General features: G+C 42.7%; 1 protein-coding gene and 1 non-coding gene across 4 annotated transcripts in view; one reads left to right on the top strand and one right to left on the bottom strand.

Annotated features, from left to right (window-relative positions):
- The window catches only part of Smyd4 (SET and MYND domain containing 4), a 55,654-nt gene that overhangs the window by 16,379 nt on the left and 15,844 nt on the right, over window positions 1-23,431 (top strand). For 2 of the 3 annotated variants that reach the window (XM_041664764.1, XM_041664767.1), the window contains exons 3-5: window positions 8,631-8,775; window positions 14,926-15,015; window positions 15,951-17,103. In XM_041664764.1, the coding sequence (XP_041520698.1) occupies window positions 8,631-8,775; window positions 14,926-15,015; window positions 15,951-17,103 (1,388 nt within the window). The remainder of the gene's footprint in view (window positions 1-8,630; window positions 8,776-14,925; window positions 15,016-15,950; window positions 17,104-23,431) is intronic. The other variant, XM_041664766.1, reaches the window with a different exon arrangement.
- Window positions 19,378-19,484, bottom strand: LOC121457262. Its single transcript, XR_005975756.1, has one exon. It is a non-coding gene; the product is annotated as a U6 spliceosomal RNA (small nuclear RNA).

The raw sequence follows: 23,431 nt of genomic DNA, 5'->3' as shown, positions 1-23,431 counted from the left end.
CAATGTGTGTATCTGCCAGCGAGGCCTTACACACAAAAGGCATCTGCCACACCCTTCCAAAACAGTACCACCAGTTAGAGATCATGTTCAAACGCATGAGCCTTGCCAGGTGGTGGTAGTGCTTGGCTTTAATTGCAGCACTCGGGAGGCAGAGGCAGGTGGATCTCTCTGAGTTCGAGGCCAGCCTGGTCTACAAGAGTGAGTTCCAGGACAGGCACCAAAAACTACACAAAGAAACCCTATCTACCAAAAAAAAAGAAAAGAAAGAGCCTTTTTTTTTTTTTTTTTGGGAGCCTGTCCTGGAACTAGCTCTTGTAGACCAGGCTGGTCTCGAACTCACAGATATCCGCCTGCCTCTGCCTCCCGAGTGCTGGGATTAAAGGCGTGCGCCACCACTGCCCAGCAGAAAGAGCCTTTTCTTCTTCTTCTTCTTCTTCTTCTTCTTCTTCTTCTTCTTCTTCTTCTTCTCCTTCTTTTTCCTCCTCCTCCTCCTCCTCCTCCTCCTCCTCCTCCTCCTCCTCCTCCTTCTCCTTCTCCTTTTTTCTCCTTTTTGACAGGGTCTCACTATGGCTAGCCTGGAACTTGCTGTGTAGACTAGGCTGGCCTCCGTCTCCTGAGTGCAGTATTAAGGTGTATGCTTCCACATCTAGCTGCACTTACTTTGAAATGGTTAGAGAAAGAAATATATACAAATATAGATGACTTCCAGTTACTAAATTATTATTCCCAGTCTTACTTTGTATCTCATCTAAGGCCAAGGCAGGGATTTTTCTGCTTTGCAGTTGGCTCCATTAAGAGGCTTTTCTTTTCTTGGTCTCACTAGAGAGGAGGGAGAGAGAATGGAGGCAAGGAGGAGAGAAGCGGGGAGAGAGGTGGTTTGAATGAGAATGCCCCACAGGTTCATAGAGTTAAATGCTAGGTCCTCAGTTAGTAGAACTGTTTGGGAAGGATTAGGTGGTGTGGCCTGGTTGGAAGAAGTATGTCACTAGGCAGTTGGGTATTGAAGCCTAATATATATACCTGCTGCCTACAGATCAGCATATAGAGCTCTCAACTACTCTGGCACCGTGCCTGTGTGTTTCCCACTGTGATGATCGTGAACTAAACTGTAAGCAAGCCTTCAGTTCAATGTTTTCTTTTGTTAAGAGTTGCCTTGGTAACTGTGGCTCCTCACAGTAGTAGTTACCCTAACTAAAACAGAAAAGGAAAGAGTGTTGTGTGGCACTATTCCTGCGTCACTCAGAGCCCACTCCAGCATGGAATGCTCATGAAAACTAGAAACCTAGAGTGCACTGCACAGTCTACAGGGTATCCCTTGCAGCCGCCCAGGGGTCTGAGCTCTTCTAGGCTCAGCAGATCTCACAGTGTCTTCCCAGTCCTCACAGCTTCTATATTCTTGGGGAAAGAAAGGACATTGTGAGTCTGGTCAGTTTCAGAGACTTCCTAAGCTGCTGAGTTGTTTACTTCCTGAGCTTACAAGCTTCCTGCAAGACGAACTATTTCACCTCCCTTACGGAGCATCCAGTGTTTAAGCTTTCCCCAAGGTGGAAGCTTTTTTTCTCTGAAGAAATTGCTCCATGACAGAGGTTAAAGCTGGAGGAAGGAATAGCTCTTTGTTTCTAGTTATAAACCATATGGAAAAGGATGAAGTTAGACCTTTATACCATATACAAAATTAAGCAAAACAGGTCGGGCGGTGGTGGCACACGCCTTTAATCCCAGCACTCGGGAGGCAGAGGCAGGCGGATCTCTGTGAGTTCGAGGTCTACAGAGCTAGTTCCAGGACAGGTTCCAAAGCCACAGAGAAACCCTGTCTCGAAAAACCTAAAAAATAAAAAATAAATTAAGCAAAACAGAATTTACAAACTTGAAGAGCTAAAACTGTGAATCTCTTAAAAGAAAGTCTTGGGGCTGGAGAGATGGCTCAGAGGTTAAGAGCATTGCCTGCTCTTCCAAAGGTCCTGAGTTCAATTCCCAGCAACCACATGGTGGCTCACAACCATCTGTAATGAGGTCTGGTGCCCTCTCCTGGCCTGCAGGCATACACACAGACAGAATATTGTATACATAATAAATAAATATTAAAAAAAAGTTTTTTAAGAAAGTCTTCGTGTCTGAGTTTGACAATGATCACAGGATGTGTCAATAGCATGGCCAATGAAAGAAAAAATAAACTGGACTTCATCTAGATTAAACTGTTGAGAATCAAAAGACAGTACCAAGAGAATAAAACACAGCCCACAAAATGGAAGCAAATACTTGTTAATCATTTTTTTTTAATGTACCTGGAGGGACAGCCATGGGTGCTGGGAACCGAACTCTTATATTTTTTGGTTGTGAGCCTAGTCTTTAATGGCTGAGCCATCCCTCCAGGCCTTGTTAATCATTTTTATCAGAGTTAATGAAGAACTTCAGAACTCAACATTTTTTTTAAATCCAGTTTAAAAAAAAACAGGCAAATAACTTGAAGCAACATTTCTCCAAAGATGATACACAGACATCCAATAAACATGTAAGCTGATGCTTTACAACATTACTGCTCAAGGAGATGCAGTTCAACACCGAGGGAAGATATCGCTTCACAGTCATTAGACAGCTGCTACTCAGAAACAAAACCAGAAACGCTGGTGAAGATGAGTAGAAATGGGACCCTTCTCATAGCCAGTGGGAATGTAAAATGATAAACCATCATGGAAAATTGCTTGGACGTTAGAGAATTATTGTATGATGCAGTAATCCCACTTCTGGGTTTATAGCCAATGTGAGGAAATATTTGCACACCAGTGTTCATTATCCACAGTGGTTAGAAGAGGAAACCACGTGGTCTCAGTGTTGTATTGCTGTCAAGAGACACCATAACCACAGGAACTCTTATAAAGGAAATCATTTAATTGGGGCTGGCTTACAGTTTCAGAGGTTTAGTTCACTGTTATCATGGCAGGGAGCTTGGCGCCATGCAAACAGACGTGATACTAAAGAAGCAGCTGAGAGTTCTACATCCACGTTAGCAGGCAGCAGGAAGAGAGAGTGACACTAGACCTGACTTGGGCTTTTGGAACCTCAAAGCCCACCCCCAGTGACACACTTCCTCCAGCAAGGCCACACCTACTCCAAAAGGCCACACCTAATCCCTCTCAAGTAGTACCACTCCCTGATGATTAAGCATTCAAATAAATGAGCCTGTGAGGGCCATTCTTTTTTTTTTTTTTGGACAGGGTTTCTCCGTAGCTTTTTGTCTTTTTTTTTTAAAGATTTATTTATTTACTATGTATACTATATATATACCTATATATACTAATATATACCTATAGGGATATATTCTGCCCACATATATCCCTATAGGCCAGAAGAGGGCACCATATCTCACCATAGATGGTTGTGAGCCACCATGTGGTCACCGGGAATTGAACTCAGGACCTCCAGAAGAACAGCCAGTGAGTGCTCTTAACCTCTGAGCCATCTCTCCAGCCCCCTCTCCGTAGCTTTTTGGTTCTTGTCCTGGAAGAACTAGCTCTTGTAGACCAGACTGGCCTCGAACTCACAGAGATCCGCCTGCCTCTGCCTCCCAAGTGCTGGGATTAAAGGCGTGCGCCACCACCGCCCTGCTGTGAGGGCCATTCTTTTTTTTTTAACATTTATTTATTAATTTATGTAGTATCCTGCCTGTAGGCCAGAAGAAGGCACCAGATCTCGTTATAGGTGGTTGTGAGCCACCATGAAGTTGCTGGGAATTGAACTCAGGACCTCTGGAAGAGCAGTCAGTGCTCTTAACCGCTGAGCTATCTCTCCAGCCCTGTGAGGGCCATTCTTATTCAAACCACCACACACATGAATGTCTACCAGCACAAGAATGGATAATGAAATATTACTCAACTGTTTCTTAAACAGTGAAATTCTGGGACATGCTGCAGCATGTTGAACAAACACACACACACACACACACACACACACACACACACAGCAAAACAAACAAACAAAAAAGCAAATATGCTCCATCCAGGAAGGTTTGGTTCTGGAAACCTGAAAAAGGATAGACATATGTACAAAAAGACTCTAATAGGCGAGCTGTGCTGTCTGATGGAAGGCATCTACTATGCCACAACCTAGAAACTCAGCCTGTTTATTGTGTACAGTATAAGCGTCAGGTTAGCTAGTGTTGATGGGCAGAGCTCTGTAGAGGAGCAGTCTCAGGTTACAGTCATCCCAGAAAAGAAAGCTGTGATTGCTAGTTTTAGGACACACTATCAGGATCAGAGGTCTGCATTGCCAGTTCCCATGGGTCTGAGGTACAGCCATGTCAATAGAACATGTTTTCACAGAACTTCATCCATTCCCCCATAATATCATATGCTCTCTATATCATAGTATATCTATATATCATAACATTATATGACCCTGTAATAGGGTCAGCAAGATGACTCTGTGGGTAAAGGCACTTGGGACTAAACCTAAAGCCCCCTGACCTCAACCCCTGAGAACCACATAGTGGAAGAAAACCAACTCCCACAAATTGTCCTCTGATCTCCACACATGCACCCTGGTACACATATACATACAGATAAATATATAAATAAAAAATTAAAGAACCCCCACCAGAATGATGTAGATGGTGGAAGGGTTTTACAAGGAACTGGGGAGAAGGCAGAATGGTGAGTTAATGGTATATTTCCATTTGGGATGATGAGAAAGACAGTGGTGAAGCTAGTCGTGGCGCTCACCCAGAATTCCAGCACTTTGGAAGCTGAGACAAGAGGAAAAAATTGCTGTGAGTCATAGGCCAGCCTGGACAGCAAAGGGAGAGACCCCTTCTGAAAGAAAGGGAGTAGGTGGGGATACTGAGCTGGCTAGTAGGGAAAAGCATTTGTCATGTAAGTGTGACAGCCTGAATTTGATCCCTAGAACCCAAAGAGAGAACCAACTCCAGACGATTGTCCTCAGACCTCCATATGCATGCTGTGGCATACATGATATGCTTGTACACACACACATGCACTAAGTAAATGTCTAAAATAGCCAGCAGTGGTGGCGCACACCTTTGAATCCCAGCACTCGGGAGGCAGAGGCAGGTGAAGCTCTGTGAGTTCAAGCCCTGCTTGGTCTACAGAGCGAGTTCCAGGACAGCCAGGACAACACAGAGAAACCCTGTCTCAGAAATAAATAAATAAATAAATAAATAAATAATAGTTTTATCAACTTTATTATTTAAAAATATGGGCCAGGCGGTGCTGGCATATGCCTTTAATACCAGCACTCGGGAGGCAGAGGCAAGCAGATCTCTGTGAATTCAAAACCAGTCTGGTCTAAAGCCAGTGAGTTCCAGGACAGGCTCCAAAGCTACATAGAGAAACCCTGTCTCGAAAAAACAAAAAGAAAAAAAAAAAGAAAGAAAGAAAGAAAGAAAATCTATAGATCTATAGTTTTGTTTGTAATTCCTTCTCTGACTGAAGTTGCCTGAGAGAAATTTTACCTTTTCTTGTCTTTGGGGGACAGGAGTTACTTTTTTGGTTTATGTGTCTTTGGACACAGTCTCACTGTGTAGCTTTGGCTGGCCTTGAACTCTATCTAGACCAGGCTGGCCCCAAACTCCCAGAAATCAACCTTCCTCTGCCTCCTGAGTACTGGCATTAAAGGCATACACCACCACACCCAGCGTCTTGTCTTTTTTTTTTTTGTTCTTACTTTTATTCATATTTTACTTTATAGCATTGTGTTACAAAAGTATAATATCGGTTATTCTATACTATTTCTCCTCATTTAACAATATAATATTTGGTGGTTTGTATGTTATCTTAGTTAGGATTTCTAGTGCTATGAAGAGACACCATGACCATGACAACTTTTTTTTGTTTTGTTTTTCAAGACAGGGTTTCTCTGTAGCTTTGGAGCCTGTCCTGAAACTAGCTCTTGTAGGCCACGCTGGCCTCGAACTTGACCATGACATCTCTTATAAAGAAAAACATTTAATTGGGTGGCTCACAGTTATAGAGGTTTAGTTCATTATCATCCTGGCAGGACATGGCAGCGTGTAGGCATACATGGTGCTGGAGTTCTCTATCTCGGTCTGCAGGAAATAGGAAGTGAGCTGTCTTCCACTGGGTCATAGTTTAAGTTTAGGAGACCTCAAAGCCACCCCCACAGTGACACTCTTCCTCCAATAGGACCACACCTACTCCAGCAAAGCCACACCTCTTAATAGTGCCACTCCCTTTGGGGGCCATTTTCTTTCAAACCACCACATGTGTGTATTTTTTACTAATACATCAGGTCAAATTTCACTATATGAGATGTTTGTGGAGTGAAGAGAGGGTTCAGCAGTTCTTTGCTGCTTTTCTGGAGGACTTGAGTTCAGTTGCCAGCATCCACCTCAGTTGGATCACAACTGCCTGTAACTCCAGCTCCAGGAAAGCCAATACCCTCTTTCAGTCTCCATGGAACTTGCACACATGTGGCACACACACACATACACATAAAAATATTTTTTAAGAAAATAAAATCTGGGCCGGGCGTTGGTGGCGCACGCCTTTAATCCCAGCACTCGGGAGGCAGAAGCAGGCAGATCTCTGTGAGTTCGAGATCAGCCTGGTCTACAGAGCTAGTTCCAGGACAGGCTCCAAAGCCACAGAGAAACCCTGTCTCGAAAAACCAAAAAAAAAAAAAAAGAAGAAAAAAGAAAAGAAAATCTGGGGCTGGAGAGATGGCTCAAGGTTAAGAGCACTAGCTGCTTTTCCAGAGGTCCTGAGTTCAATTCCCAGCACCCACATGGTGGCTCACAACCATCTGTAGTAAGATCTTGTGCCCTCTTCTGGCCTGTAGGCATACATTTAGACCGAACACTGTACACATAATAATAAATCTTTTTTAAAAAGAAAATAAAACCTTTTACCAACATTTGGGAGGCTGAGGAAGGAGGGTTTTGGGTTTGATGCTGGCCTGTGTAGTGCAAAGACTCTGTGCCAAGAGAAAAAACTACACTGAAGCTGGGAGTAATAGCTCATGCCTTTCAAACTGTGGAAGCCCTTGGGTGAGCCCAGAGGAGGGGTCCCGAAGTGGGTGTGGAGGAGTCAGCACTTAGGCAGTCTGGAAGGGCACAATGCAGCAATTCTTTAGACTGTGTTTGTGAGTAAACCTGAAGTTATTTCAAACTAGAAAGGTGCTATTTCATTTTTGAATTTATTTTTATTTTCTGTGTGTGAGTGGTTTACCTACATGTATATATGTTCACTGTGTGCAAACCTAGTGCCTGTGGGAACCAGGAAAGAGATGTTGGATCCCTTGGAACTGGAGGTACAGATGGTGGTAAACTGGGAACCAAACCACAGAGCCATCTCTCCAGTTCCCATTAATTATTTATCTGTTTATTTTGAGACAGTATATCACCGTGTAGCCCTGACTGTTATGGAATTTGCTGTGTAGACCAAGCTGAGCTCAAATTCACGGATACCCACCTACTTCTGCCTCCCACATTCCGGGGTTGAAGGCATGCATCACCACACCCAGCAAGTATTTTTAAATTATTTAATTTTTTTTTAAAAAATATTTATTTATTTATTATGTATACAATGTTCTGTCTGTGTGTATGTCTGCAGGCCAGAAGAGGGCACCAGACCTCATTACAGATGGTTGTGAGCCACCATGTGGTTGCTGGGAATTGAACTCAGGACCTTTGGAAGAGCAGGCAATGCTCTTAACCACTGAGCCATCTCTCCAGCCCCCAAATTATTTAATTTTTGTGGTTATGTGTGTGCACAGGTATATATACATGCCATTGTGTTCATGTAGAAATCAGAAAACCATGTATAGTTCTCTCCTACTGTCATTTGGGTCCCAGGATCGAACTCAGGTTGCCAAGTTTAGCAACAAGTGCTTTTCTGAGTCAAGCCATCTAGTTGCCCAAACATACACACTTTTAACATTGTACGTGTGTGCGTGCACGCACCTTCCTGTTTGAAAACTGTCTTGCTCAGGCTAGTCTTCTACTTAAGGTAATCCTGTTGCCTCAGTTTCTTGATGGCTGGAATTACAGGTCTGTACCACCATGCCCAAATCTTCAGGGTTTGTTTTTTTTTGTTTTTTTTTTAATTTCTTTATTGTTCTAAATTATATGCATGCTCCTGCATGTGAGTTATGTACACAAGTGCAGGTGTCCTCAGAGGTGTAAGATGCCCTTGGAACTGGAGTTACAGATGGTTGTAAGGCATCTGATTGATGTGAGTGCCAAGTGAACCCAGGTCCTCTGATGACCAGTATTATATGTGTTTAACTGCTGAGCCATTTCCCCGGCCCGCCTAGTATTTTCAACAGTGTAACTGGAGAGCACCCCTCCGTGCAAAGATTCCGTGTATTATGTCATTCTCTACACCCAGGCTTTATTTGATGTGTGTTCCAAGGCATGATTCATTGACCACTAAGTATGAGATAAGAGTCAGAGATTAATGCTCTCAGCTCTAAATGGGTATCCCTGTCCTGTGTCTCTGAGACAGGAAGAACCCTCCAGGTGGATTACATAGAGCACACAGCCCTGTGTGCACTGCTCTCAGCCACTTGTTGCAATTTCATGTACAGTGATTGCAGAGCCTTACTCGAAATAACAGATTTCTCCCTTTTGTTTGTTTCCCTATTTCTTCACAAAGGCCCGAAGATGAGGTGTTTTTAAAGCGGCTTTCTAGTGCTTACTTGGTGGAAAAGGACTATGATGCTCCCCTTTTCTACAGAGAAAAAGGAAACAAAAAATTCCAAGAGAAGGACTACACAGGCGCCGCAGTGCTGTACTCTAAGGTAACGTGCGTCCAAGCCAGCAGCTGCGCAGGCGTGTGTGTGCACAAGCTAGAGAATGGTGCTGAGTTTCATGGCCATTGGTTTGTGTTTTGTTTTTCATCTACATTGTTTGGATTTAGGGGGATTTTGATAGAATTTTGTTGATGATTATATTTTCAAACAAAAGATAGTTATATATCCTGAATTTCTGGAAGATTCTCTCTGTTCCTCCAGACACATAGTAGTCATAAGCTTGTTGGCCCTTTACCCTGCTTTACCAGATGACAGTTCTCACTGTCTCTTTTGTCTGAAAAACTGATAAAGTTTTAGCTTGATAGTCCTAATTTAGTGAACAGTTAGATGTTTTAGCTAACCACGTGCTAGCTTACAACCATAGTAACTTAGGCTGAGCATGGTGGCACTTACCTTTAATTTCAGTGCTCAGGAAGCAGAGGCAGGTGGATCTCTATGAGTTCAAGACCAGCATGATCTGCATATAAGCTCCAGGCCAGCCTCAGCTATATGGTGAGATCATGTCTCAGTAAAATAAACAACCAAAATGACTTAATAAAGTCAAAAAAGAAAACAAGTGGATTTTCTGTAGCCCAACTAAACTAGGTTCCATTGGTTATAGTTGGTTGTTTTACTCTTTTACTTTTGGGGGCCCGCCACCCAGCTCCCCAAAAGATGTACAGAGATTTTTTTCTTACTTATGAATGCTTAGCCTTAGCTTGGCTTTTTTCTAGCCAGCTTTTTTTTATGTATTTTTTAATGTACATTGGTGTTTTGCCTGCTTGTATATCTGTGTAAGAGTGTGAGATCCCTTGGAACTTGAGTGACAGTAATGAGCTATCATGTAGATGCTAGAAATTGAACCTGGATCCCCTGGGAGAGGAGCCAGTGCTCTTAACTACTGAGCCATCTCTTCAGCCCCAGCCAGCTTTTCATTTTTGTTGTTGTTGTTTTGTTTGTTTCTTGTTTTTGTTTTGTTTTGTTTGAGACAGGGTTTTTCTGTAGCTTTGGAGCCTGTCCTGGAGCTCGCTCTGTAGACCAAGCGGGCCTCAAACTCACAGAAATCACCTGCCTCTGCCTCCCAAGTTCTGGGATTAAAGGTATGTGCCACCACCACCTGTAGCACCAGGAACTAGGCTGGAGATTTAAAAACACACGCACACAGACAGAGACATGGGACAAGGTTATCCTTGAAACAAGAATGCCAACTTTATTGTGCTCCAGGGAAAATTATATAGGGATCCTTAACTGATAGCTACGCCCAAGCTCTTGGAATTTCCAGCTGTAAAACCCACCAGAATTCGCTCCCCTGCCATCAGGAACTCATGAGGGTCTTGTGCTCAGAGCAGCTGCAGGCACAGGTAGACAAGTTGTTTCAATCCAGCAGGCAAACAGTCTGAGGCAGGCAAAGAAAGTCAAGGGGTCAGGGGTCTGCAGCCTTCAACAACCACCCAGACCCCAGCCAACTTTTCTTAACTTATATTATCCTATCTACCTTTTGCCTCTGTACTGTATACCTTCCTTTACTTACACCATGCTTTCCTGTGTAGCTCGCCCTGATATCCTTCTCACCTTCTTCATTTACTCCCCATCTTCTCTTCCAAGAATTCTCCTCCTATTTATTCTCTCTACCTGCCATCCCTGCTCACTTATCCTTTCTCCTGCCTAGCTTTGGCCATTCTACTCTTGATCAGACCAATCAGGTATTTTAGACAGGAAAAGTAACCCAGCTTCACAGAGTTAAACAAACACATCTTCAACTAATATTTCTCAACAGTTGGTCATGTTTTGTTTTGTTTTTCTTTTTTGAGGCAGGATTTCACTGTGTAGCCCTAGCTGTCCTAGAACTCACTTGGTAAACCAGGCTGACCTTGAACCCACAGAGATCTGCTTGTGTGTGCAACCACTTCCTGGTCCATCAGTTAACATGCTACTATTAGTGGCAGGCAATAGATACTTTACATTACACTAAACATGATCAAGCTATGTTTACTATTATTTTATGTGTATTTGTTTTTGCCTACATGTATGTCTGTGTACCACATGCGTGCTTGGTGCCTGAGGAGGCCAGAAGAGGGCATCAGATCCCCTGGAACTAGAATGAGTTACAGACTGTTATGAGCCACCATGTGGGTTCTGGGGATCAAACCCATGTCCTCTGTAAGTACAGCCAGTGTTCTTAACTGCTGTGACATCTCTCCACCCCCTCCAAGCTAGATTTTGAAGTAGAATCATGGCTTTTTTTTGTGTTACTCTTACTGACCTGTTTCCATGTTGAAATTGAATTTGAAATTGAAATTTATGTCCTGGCTATGCTGAAGCATGCATAGGCAGCCCATATTTGGTTTTATGGTCTAAGTTGATGAGGATGACTGACCAGGTCTCTTCCTCAAGAGGGCACCAGATCTCATTATAGACACTTGTGAGCCACCATGCGGCTACTGAGAATTAAACTCAGGACCTTTGAAAGAGCAGGCCATGCTCTTAACCATTGAGCCTTCTCTCCAGCCCTATTTGCCACTTCTTGTCTTATCAGCCTTTGGGAGTCTTGTTGCTGCCATGCATGTGTGTGCACATGTGGTACATATGGGTGTGGAGAATGGGCGTCTGTTCATTCATTTGTTTCCATGGTACCCTGAGAAAATTCCTTCTGCTGCTTTTTCAGAGATCTGTCTGGGCTTAAAGCAAGACTACATCAGACTCTTGATCTGCATGTTGGCATACTCCTGTAATCCAGGTTTCAGGGAGGGAAGAAGATCAAGAGTAGAAGGCCAGTATTAGATTTGTAACAAGTTTGAGGCTAGCCTGAACTGTATGAGTCCCTTTCTTAAGAGGGGTGAAAAGAATGTAAGGGGGTGAAAGTGAGGTATATCTCCATGTGACATCACTTGCCAACATGCATGAAGCCCAAGGTTTGATTCCCAGCACTGGAAGTGGGGTATTGTATTCCTCTGCACCTTTAAAAAGTCAATATTCAACACTTGGAATTAGTTTTCCAAAAACTATCAAAGCTTCAATAGCCACTCTACAAACATATAAAAGCCCTACTTTATAATGGTGTAAAGTATTTGGCTTCAGTTTTATGCCTTTACATCCTAAACGTGATCCTACAGAAAATTGTCCAAGGAAAACATGATAATAAAGGAGAGACTAGAGAGATGCTTAGAGCTCAAGAGCACTGGCTGCCCTTGCAAAGGCCATGGATGCTCTGGTTCACCCACCTCTGGGATCCAAAACCCTCTTCTGGCCCTCACAGACACCCACACTCACACACGCACATAACTTTAAAAATGAAATGAGCTCTAGAATGAGTTTGACATCAGCCTAGGCTATATAAGACCCTGTCTCAAGAAGGAAAAAAAAAATGAAGGTTTGCTAGATGGAGAGGGAGATGCACTTCCTATTTCATGAAGCTGGTATTTTGGTGATTATGGTGCTTTGCAATTTTATAGAGAGCTGCTATTTTCTTTCTTTTTAAAGTAATGCTTGTTGTTTTTGTCCGTAAAAGTAATAAATGTTACTTTGGAAAATATAGAGAAGTATAAAGAGTAAAAAAAAAGTCATAACCAGTGATAAGTACTGTTAACATTTCTGCTTACACCCAGCCAGCCGGCCTTTCTCCTGTGAGAATGGATTCTTCTTCTACAAAATTGGGGTAATGGCTGTACTTACTGTGTTGTAACTGCTCTTTCTCTTCAACAATTTATTGTACCCATTTTCTCATGGTATTAAATTTTCTGCTCTAAGTAATTCTCCATGACTAACTCAGTGTTCTATTACAGAGAAGAAATGTACTTAATTTAACATCTAATATTGGCATATTATTTGACATTATGATGCTATAATAAGCATCTCTCTGTATAAATATTTATGTACAACTGATTTCTGTTTAGGCTGAATTAGTAGAAGGGTGAAGCACTGGGTCAAAGGGAGCATTTTCAAGCCTTTGATGTTGATGCTGAATTGTTGTCCAGGAAAGAACTAGTTAACATCCATTCTGACAGAATATGAGAATTTTTTTCTCCATATTGTAAGCAACATTGGTTATTATTATATATTAATTTTTGTTAGTATCCTTCCTTTATTTTGGGGATAGGAAATATGTTCATATAGTTCAATTTCAAAAGTTGCAAGAATACTGGACTGGAGAGATGGCTTGGTGGTTAAGAACACTGACTGCTCTTTCAGAGGACCCGGGTTCAATTCCCATAGCAGCTCACAACTGTCTGTAATTCCAAGATCCAACACTCACACAGACATACATGTAGGCAAAACACCGATACACATAAAATAAAAATAAATTATTTTTAAAAAGTTGCAAGAATATGCAGTATGGTTTCTTTTTCTGTCCCCTAATCTAACCTCATTTCCATCCCCATAAGCTAGCCTTGTTAAATATACTGTATATAAAGCATATATAGGTGAATAAAAACAGCCCAGTATAGTGGCATTAATCTCCAGTTACTTGAGAACTGAAGCAGGAAGATCATGAATTTAGGAGCCAAGGCTAGTCTGGGCAGCATAGTAGTTCAAGCTGGCCTCAAACTCTCGTGCAGCTAAACCTCATCCTCCTGCCACCATTTCCAAAGTGTTGGGATTACAGGTGTGCACCACCATGCCCCATGCTCAGTATAAAAGAATGAGCTTCACTGTGACATCTTCATCATATATGTGTGTATGTATATGTATATATGTGTGTGTGTATATTTATATGTGCGTGTGGGGGGGGACATAGATCAGTTATAATGCTTACCTAAAATTCATGATGCTCTGGCTTTTAAACCTAGCATTTTACCCCAAAATATTTACTATATATCACTAAATTGTATCACTAGTTTTTAGACTAGCTTATACTACCACTCACAACATAGTGAGAGTGCCCATTATCCCACTCCTTTGTCGAGTAGTCTGTTCTTGGTTTTATTTTTCTTAGACAAACTCATGGGTGAAAAAGTATTTCAGCTAGCCTAGAAGTCACAGAGAGTACCTGCCTCTGCATCCCAAGTGGTCTACACCTTTAATCCCAGCGCTAGTCTACATAGTGAGTTCCAGGATCACCAGGCATGCGTAAGGAGACCTTGTCTCAAAAAAACAAACAAAAAACAGAGTCATTTGTATGTCCCATAAAAACTGTTGGTATCATTTGCGTATTTTTATTGAATTGTCAGTTGACTTGTTATTTACCTTTTGAAACTTGAAGTGAAAAAGTTAGCTCTTTGTTTATAATACAAGTTACATTCAGCCTAATGTTTACATTTTAATATTGCCTTGATTTGTTTATATTGTAAAGAATACATATGCATATAAGAGATGAGACAGTCATATATATATACATGTGTGTATATGTATGTGTGTGTGTGTGTGTGTGTGTGTGTGTGTATATATATATATCATATAATACTAGGAATGGAACTCAGAGCTTACCATATGGTAGGCAAGCACCTTGCCACTAAACTCTATCTCCAACCCTTATGGACTCAAGTTTATTATTCTTTTATGATTTCTAGAGTTTTGTTCTTGTGGTTTTACTTTTTCATTTTTTCTGGTTTTTGTTTTGTTTTGTTTTTTGACTGGATTTCATGTGGCCAGGCATAACCTCAAACTTTGTAGCAGAAACTGGCTTTGAACTTCCAATCCTCCTTCCTCCACTTCACAAATACTGGGATTTATGCATGTGCCACCATACCCAACAACATCTGGGTATTATTGTCGTAGAAAGGGATTCCTCCAACAATTACTTTTGACTCTTCATAGTTCCTTCCAGAGTTATTACACTTTCGTTTGTTACATTAAGAGTTTGGTCCGTTTACACTGGACCTGGTGACACAGGCTTGTAATCCCAGCTACTTGGGAATTGAGGCAGTGGGGTCATAAACTCAAAGTTAGCCTGGGTGACAGTGAGTTCAGTCAGCCTAGATAAACTGATAAATGTGGCAGAAGCTATATCTGATGCTACAGTATACAGTGTTGAATCTTTATTTTCTCGTTGATCTTCAAAGATTTGCTAAAAGGTAAAAAATGAAAGAGAAGTAGTTGGAAAAGAGTCAGTAATTTTATTTTACAATTCCATTCAGTCTTTAGTAGTAGATCCCTCATTTTCAGAAAAAATTAGAAACGCTACTTCCCGTTTGTTCCTTTAACCAGCTCATTATTTTTCAGGGAGTGTCGCATTCCAGGCCTAACACAGAGGATATTTCACTGTGCTATGCCAATCGCTCTGCAGCCCTCTTCCATCTGGGTCAGTATGAAGTGAGTATTGAGTTAGCTGGTGTCCTGCCTATGTCCTAGCTGCTTCTACTCACTCATGTCCCCTCTCACAGGAGACCATAAAGAACAGTGTTAGTTGACAAGAAAAAGCTATGGCACTGTCCACAGGCCATGGAGAGGGGTCTGTGTGTGTGTGTGTGTGTGTGTGTGTGTGTGTGTGTGTGTAAAGTTTGAATTTGGGGCAGCTTTAGCTGTGCTTTCAGCTTCGGAAAAAAGCATCCCAGTTTACCATGTTAAATTGGCATTGTACAGGAATCAACAGCCATATTCGTCTAGGCACATTAAACTTAATTTTTCCATTTATACATATGTGATGCACTGAATTAAATATTCAGTCTTATCTACATGAGTTTGATTACAGAAAATAACAAAATATTCTCTAAATAATAAAAAAAGATTCAAGAATCTGACTCTGGGTCCTATGGAAGAAAGACTGGACTCCTAAGGACAGGTTTAGAAGAACATAGGAAGCATTTATCCCTTTATCACCTTCCTATATTGATTGCCTGTTTTACTTCTAATAATTATAACCATTTATTGGACACATCCATGAGTTCCTTTTATCATTAAGATATATTACTTTATCTCATTCCTAAAATGACCTGTTGATGTACCATCTCTTTCAGATGAGAAAACAAAAGACTTTACAAAACTTAACTTGCTTGCATAAGATCACACCTAACTTCTTACTCATTTGTAGTGAATACATGTTTCTTTGGCTTCAAAATATACTTGAAGGGGAAAGGGAAGAGGGAAGAAATGTTAGGAAGCAGAATGGAGGGTGTAGTTTAAGGCCTAAGCTCTCAGTTGAAATTGTCCACTATTGTGACCCTTTACATGCCTGTGGCTTTTCAGTTTTCAGTACATAGGGGAAAGTAGAAACTGGGAGTCATTCCGGAATTCCTTTTTGTTTTCAGGCATGTCTTAAAGACATAGTGAGAGCAGGTGTGCATGGGTATCCTGAAAGACTGCAACCCAAGATGATGCTGCGCAAGACAGAGTGCCTGGTGAACCTCGGGAGACTGCAGGAGGCGAGGCAAACCATCACTGATCTTGAAAGCAGCCTTGCTGCCAAGCCAATGCTGGTGCCTTCCTCTCATCAGATTCTGCAGAGGAACCTCCATCACCTGAAAATGAAGATCCAAGAGAAGGAGAGTCTCCCAGAAACCTTCCCAGCAGCTCTCACCAGAGCGTTTGAGGATATGGCCCTAGAGGAAGAGAACAAAGAGATTTCTGGGGCATCGCTGTCTGTCAGCTTACACATGGACCCTTTGAAAGGCCGCCATCTAGTTGCCACAAAAGACATTCTCCCGGGAGAACTCCTGGTGAAGGAAGATGCTTTTGTAAGTGTCCTTAACCCAGGAGAAATGCCACCACTTCACCATGGCCTAGAGACCAAGTGGGATACCAGAGTTACCAATGGAGACCTCTACTGTCACCGATGTCTGAAGCACACTTTGGCCACAGTACCCTGTGGCAGGTGCAGCTATGCCAGGTATTGCAGCCAGGAATGTATGCAGGAGGCATGGGAGTGCTACCATAGCACAGAGTGTCCTCTGGGGGGGCTGCTTCTTGTGCTTGGGGTCTTCTGCCATGTTGCCCTGAGGATGACTCTGTTAACCAGATTTGAAGATGTTGACAGAGTTGTAAGAATGCTTTGTGATGAGACTGGTCACAAAGATACCTGTTTACCTGAAAACAAGAATCCGGTCAAGACATTTAGGTACACAGATCAGAGGGAGAGTGAAGAGAACAGCAAAATAGGTGAACCCCCAGTTCCTGGATGTAATGTCAATGGCAAGTATGAAAGTAATTATAACGCTGTCTTCAGCCTTCTGCCTCATACTGAGAAACATAGCCCGGAACACAGATTCATCTGCGCCATCAGTGTCTCTGCCCTGTGCAGGCAGCTCAAAACAGCCAGCATTCAGGCCCAAACCATGTCCTCCAAGTGGAAAGCAGTGAGCCCAGGATTGTGTGCAGATTTGACTACTTGGGGACTAGCCATGCTGCGGCACATGCTGCAGCTGCAGTGCAATGCCCAGGCGATAACCTCCATCCAGCACACAGGTAAGATGGAAATCTGCTTTTCGCCTTATGTTACTGGGTTTTCTAGAGCTAATGTTTAAGGAAAAAAGAACTACAAAGGAAGACTAGTATCAAACAAATCAGTAACCCAAAAGGAAAACACAGCTCTCTTGTATTATCATTATATCATCAGGAAGCTTTGTGTGCACTTCTGTAATCCCAGAGTTTAGTAGATGGAGACAGAATGATTAGGAGTTCAAGACAGCCTCAGCTAAATAGCAGGTTTGAGCTTGGTCTGGGCTACATGGGACCCTGTCTCTTAAAAACCTAAGGAGCCAGAGCCAGGTAACAATGGTGGCGCACGCCTTTATTGCCAGCAGTTAGGAGACAGAGGCAAGCAAATTTAAGCTCGAGGCCAGCCTGGTCTATAGAGTTCCAGGAAAGCCAGGGCTACACAGAGAAACGACTGTCTCAAAAACAAACAAATGAGCCGGGCGGTGGTGGAGCACGCCTTTAATTCCAGCACTTGGGAGGCAGAGACAGGCGGATCTCTGTGAGTTCGAGGCCAGCCTGGTCTACAAGAGCTAGTTCCAGGACAGGAACCAAAAGCTACGGAGTAACCCAGTCTCGAAAAATCCAAAAAAAAAAAAAAAAAAACCAAACAAACGAAAAGACTTAAGGAGCCAGAGCCGGGCAGTGGTGGCACACACCTTTAATCCCAGCACTCGTGAGACAGAGGCAGGTGGATCTCTGAATTCAAGACCAGCCTGTTGTTTATAGCAAGATCCCAGCCAAGGCTACATAGTGACATCCTGTCTCAAAATTAATAATAGTGTTAACTAACTAATTAATTAAAATTTAAAAACTAAACTATTTTTAGACTTATTTATTTTCCGTGTGGTATACATGTCACCGCCACCCGGTGTCAGTTCTCCCCTACCATGTTTGTCTTAGGGATCAAACTCCGGTGGTCAGACTTGGCAGCAAGAGCCGTTTCCCAGCCATTTCCAATGTTTTTATTGAGTGATCTTCATTTTATCAGAAAATGCCTTTGAAGGCTTGGGGAGATGGCTCAGTGGGTGGTGCATTTGCTATACAGCATGAGGCCTGGAGTTCAGATCCCCAGCACCCAGGCAGATGCTGAGCAGGCATGGCAGCCTGCCTGTGACTCCAGCACAGTGAGATAAACGGGATCCCTGGAGCAAGCTAGCTAACCATATTAGCCAGATTGGTAGTTCTGGATTTAAGGGAGAGACCCAGGCTCAGTGTGTATGGCGGAGAGTGAGTGGCCGAGGGAAATAACTGATACCAGTTCCTGACCTCTATAGGCATGCTCACAGCCACACCCACCCACAGATATGCACGAACACCACACAAATACCTGCAAGGGAAGAGAAAAAAGTGCTGTTTAAGTTCTTTTGTTTGCTTATTTTTTTTTTCTTTTTTTTTTTTTCGAGTGTGGTAGCACAGTCCCTTAATGCCAACATTTGGGAGGCAGAGATAGAAGGCTCTTTATGAATTGGAGGCCAGCCTGGTCTACATAGCAAGCTCCAGGATAGCCAGGACTATATAGAGACCCTGTCTCAAACTAACAAACAAGCAAAAAGATTTATATCTATGAGTGTTTTTTGTATGTCTGTGTACCACATGTGTACTTGGTATCTGTGGAGGTCAGATCAGAGGGCATCAGATCCCCTGGAGCTGGAGTTATGGACACTTATGAAGCACTGTGTGGTACTGGGAATCAAACCCAGGTCCTCTGAAAGAGCAGCAAGTACCCTTAACCACTGCGCCATCTCCGAATCTCCTTTTCTAGGTAATCTGTTAAGTGAGGGGAAAGTAGATAAAACCTAGGATTTATTGACAGATTAACACTCTGTTAGCCTAACTAAACAATGGAAGCTAGCTCTTAAGCCTTCTCATGTGGCGTTGTCTAAATTTTGTTTTCTTTTTTATGTATATGTTCTACAGAACTTAATTCAGCTGCCAAATTATGCAGTATGTAGGCATTCTTTGGGACATGTATCTTTTTCCCATCTCAAGTTAGTCTGTTTTCTTCTCTGCCTTCTATGCCTCTTTGAGCCACTGCTATAGAAACATCCAGGTCTGGGCCAGGAAGATGACTCCACCAGTCATGGTGCTTGCCTCTCAGCCTGAGGACCTCAGTTGTTTCGCTTTGGTTTGGTTTTTGGTTTTTCTCTGTGTAGTCCTGGCTGTTCTGGAACTCACTCTGTAGACCAGGCTGGTCTCAAACTCCAGTCCATCTGCTTCTGCCTCCTAAGTGCTGGGATTAAAGGCATGCCCCACTATCTGGCTAAATCAAATATGGAACACTTGAAATTTGCGTGTCATTCCTGCACAGGGGCTGTGCTGATATTCTCTGTATTGTTTAATTTTAGTAGATGTGCTGCCGAAGCGAGTATGAAGACCTGAGTTGTAGCCTCAGGACCCGTGTGGAAGAAGGAGAGAACCAGCTCCTCTCACCCTCACACACATATGACATGCGCCCCGCCCCACACAGAGTACATAAACATTGGGATAGCCAAAATCTCTGCAATATAAGTGGTTGCTACTTTATTTTTTGAGGTTCTCTGTGTTCTTAAATTAAGAACACTAGTTACATAGTGGACAGTATGCTAGCGGTTTTTAAAATTGTGTGATTGTGAAATTGTGAATTGAATTTTTTGAAATTATTCTAGGGGGAAAGGTTTTTAAACTTTTGTGTGTGAGAAAGACAGACAGGCTGTGTGAAGGCTGCAGCATATGTACACAGGTTAGGAGACGGCTCTTCAAGAGTTGGATTTCTCCTGCCTCTCATTTCTGCCCCTATACTTCATACCTTAAACTTCTATTTCTACCTCTTATTTTACCCTAAGCATGCTGAGCTTACAGATGCCAGCACATCAGCATGGGCACCAGGATCAAGCTAGGGCATCTGGCATCTGGCTTACATGGCAGACTCTTTACTGAGTCATCTTGCTAGCCCCAGAATATGTATTTTCACAAAGCAAAAGATAATCAATGACTGTCAGTCTGTCGGCCTGGTGGCGGTGGCACACGCCTTTAATCCTAGTGCTAGGGAGGCAGAGGCGGGCGGATCTCTGTGAGTTCAAGGCCAGATTGGTCTGCAGAGCAAATTCCAGGACAATCAGGGCTGTAACACAGAGAAACCCTGTCTTGAAAAAAACAAAACAAAAAGCAAATAGCAGAACTCAAAAGTAAGATATATAATAAATCAAAGCATTTTATTTTTATAAAGGAGACTTTCCATACTGAAATATATTATCAGTGTTAGCTCTCAGAAACAGAGATTGTATCTATAAAACAAAAATGGCTAAGTGTACAAGAAGGAGCTTGGCAAAACTCCTTTGCTGTAAGAAAATTTAGTATGCCATTCTGACTTTGACTGGGCAAATATATTAAGGATCTAGAAACCAAGATTACATAATAACCTGGGGATTTGGTGGATATATCTATCAAAACTTGTATCCCGTAGATCAGAAGTCACAAACTTTGTGTGAAGCATCCGATGGTATAAACATTTTAGGGTTTGCAGGTCATATACTCTGTTGCAACTGTGTGCCTCTGCCTTGTGGCCTGAAACAGCTGTGGTAATGCTTAGGCACAAGTGAGCCTGCCCTGATTTCATTCCAGGTTCATTAGAGACACTGAAATCTAAATTCTTGTAATTCTCCACACTCAGAATTATTCTGGGTTTATTTTCAATTACTTAAACATTAAAACAAACAAATAAGAAAACAGCTGTGAAGATCGTTCAGTGGGCCATGCACGTGTGAGACCCTGAGTTCAGGTCCCCAGGACCTTTCTAAAGCTGGATGAAGTGAGCCCTCTAACTTCAGTGCTCCTGTAACTAGATAGGAGGCAGAGGCAGGAGAACCCCGGAAAGCTCATGGGTCAGTTGGCTTCGCATACACAGCAAAGAACAGGAAAAGACCATGTTTCAGGTCTGTCTTAGTTAGGGTTATTAATGCTGTGAAGAGACACCATGACCATAGCAACTCTTATAAAGAAAACATTTAATTATGGCAGCTCACTTACAGTTTCAGAGGATCAGTCCTTTATCATCATGGTGGGTAGCATGGTGGCATGCAGGCAGACATGGTGCTGGAGCTGGAAGTACTACATCTTACAGGCTACAGACACTCAACTGACTGACTGGGCAGTATCCTGAGCATAGGAAACCTCAAAGCCTGCCCCCACAACTGCACACATCCTTCATCAAGGCCATCCCACTCCAACAAAGCCACACCTCCTCATAGTGCCACTCCTTGTAAGATTATGGGGGCCAGTTACATTCAAACTACCACAAGGTAGATGATGAGCATTGGCACAGAAGTTGTCCTCTGACCTCCCTCACACGCGTAGATGATGATTGACACAGAAGTTGTCCTCTGACCTCCCTCACACGCGTGTGCACTCACACGTGCACATTTACACCCATACGCAGACAAAACTGCATTAAGCACAAGCACACACACACACAGAGAAAACCATTACAGTCTATACAAAAATAGGCAACAGGCAGGAATTAGCCCACAGGCCGCAGTTTAAAGATTCTTGATAAAGACAAAGATCTGGCAGACCTAACAGTCTCTGGATAGGGGCTGAGAACGTGACTTGGTAACATTCTCTAGCTAAGGAATTTTACCAGAAAACTCACTCAGTGAGCAGTGTATGCTGTACAAGTGTGAGGATCTGAATTCAGATCTGAAGCTTCTACATAAAAAGCTGGGTGTAGCAAAAGCATACTCCTATAATCCTACCACTAGGAGGCAGAGGCAAGCAGATCTTTGTGAGTTCAAGACCAGCCTTATCTACAGAGTGAGTTCCAGGACAAGCTCCAAAGCTACACAGAGAAACCCTGACTTGAAAAGATAGATAGATAGATAGATAGATAGATAGATAGATAGATAGATAGACAGACAGACAGACAGACAGACAGACAGTAATAAGGTGGAATACAACCAAGGAAGACATCCTTGCTCAGCCTCTGGGCCCAACAAGAATACTTATAGGTACAGGCATGCATGCATTTCAAAGAATTCTCTAGTGAGGCCTGGTAGTGCAGGCTCTGTATTCCCAGTTAATAAAAGAGTGAGTCAATGGTTAAAAGCACTGGCTGCTTTTCTGGTTTGATTCCCAGCACCCACATGGTGACTCACAACTGTCTGTAACTCTCTCAGGGGGATCTAACACTGTCTTCTGGCCCCTGTGAACACCAGGAATACACATTTTTGTGCACAGATAAAAATCCAAGGGAAAGGGCTGGAGAGATGGCTCAGTGGTTAAGAGCATTGCCTGCTCTTCCAAAGGTGCTGAGTTCAATTCCCAGCAACCACATAGTGGCTCACAACCATCTGTAATGAGGTCTGGTGCCCTCTTCTGGCCTGCAGGCATACACACAGACAGAATATTGTATACATAATAAATAAATATTTAAAAAAAAAAATCCAAGGGAAATACTCATGCAGATAAAAATAAATACATTAAAACTGAAAAAGAAGCAGCAGCTACTGCTTCTGAGTCAGGAGGATCGTGAGCCCAAACCTGCCTGAGCTAGAGGGAATTCAAAGACAGCCTAACAGGACAGTAAGCCCCTGTCTCCAGAGTGGAAAGAGGGCTGGGGATATGTCTCAGTGAGACCAACCCAGCACATGTGAGGCCCTGAACTCAGTCTCTAGTGTGAGGGTGGGAGAGAGAGGACACCTGACTGTCATCTGTCTGCCTGGGGAGGAAAACTTCCACAGAAAGATTAACACCTCAGCCAAACATCATGACACATACCTGTAACCTGAGCACTCAGGAAGCTGAGGCAGGCTTGTAGCAAATTAACACTAGCACACTTGTCTACACCCATAGTTCAGCTACTTGGGAGGTTTAGACAGGATCGTTTGAGCCTAGGAGCTCCAGGCCAGCCTGGACAACATAACAAGACCCTGCTTCATATTTTTAAAAATTATGTAATTTTAGGATGCTAAATTTAAGAATATTACATAGACACAACTTTTTAGAAAATACAAATTGCCTTAATTGTTCTAGAAGTAGAAAAACACTTTGTTAAAAAACAAACAAACAAAAACAGTAATTTCAAAGAATCAGAATCAATCAAGAGTTCTGTAAGGGTCTGGAGAGCTAGCTCAGAGGTCCCAAGTTCGATTCCTAGCCATCCCCATGGTGGCTCGCAGCTACCTGTAACTCCTGTCCCAGCTGATCCACGCCCTCTTCTGACCTCTGTGGATACTGCATGCACACAGTGCACAGACATACATGCACTGAACAGGAGACCCTGTTTCAGGTCGATGAAGACTGACAGGGAAGTTGTCCTCTGACCTCCATTCACGTATGTGTA

This window comes from Microtus oregoni, unplaced genomic scaffold (assembly GCF_018167655.1).
Source record: "Microtus oregoni isolate MIOR12 unplaced genomic scaffold, Mior012 000015F_ref0000493, whole genome shotgun sequence".
Taxonomy (NCBI): Eukaryota; Metazoa; Chordata; class Mammalia; order Rodentia; family Cricetidae; genus Microtus; species Microtus oregoni.
This window is presented reverse-complemented; position numbering and strand designations above follow the sequence as displayed.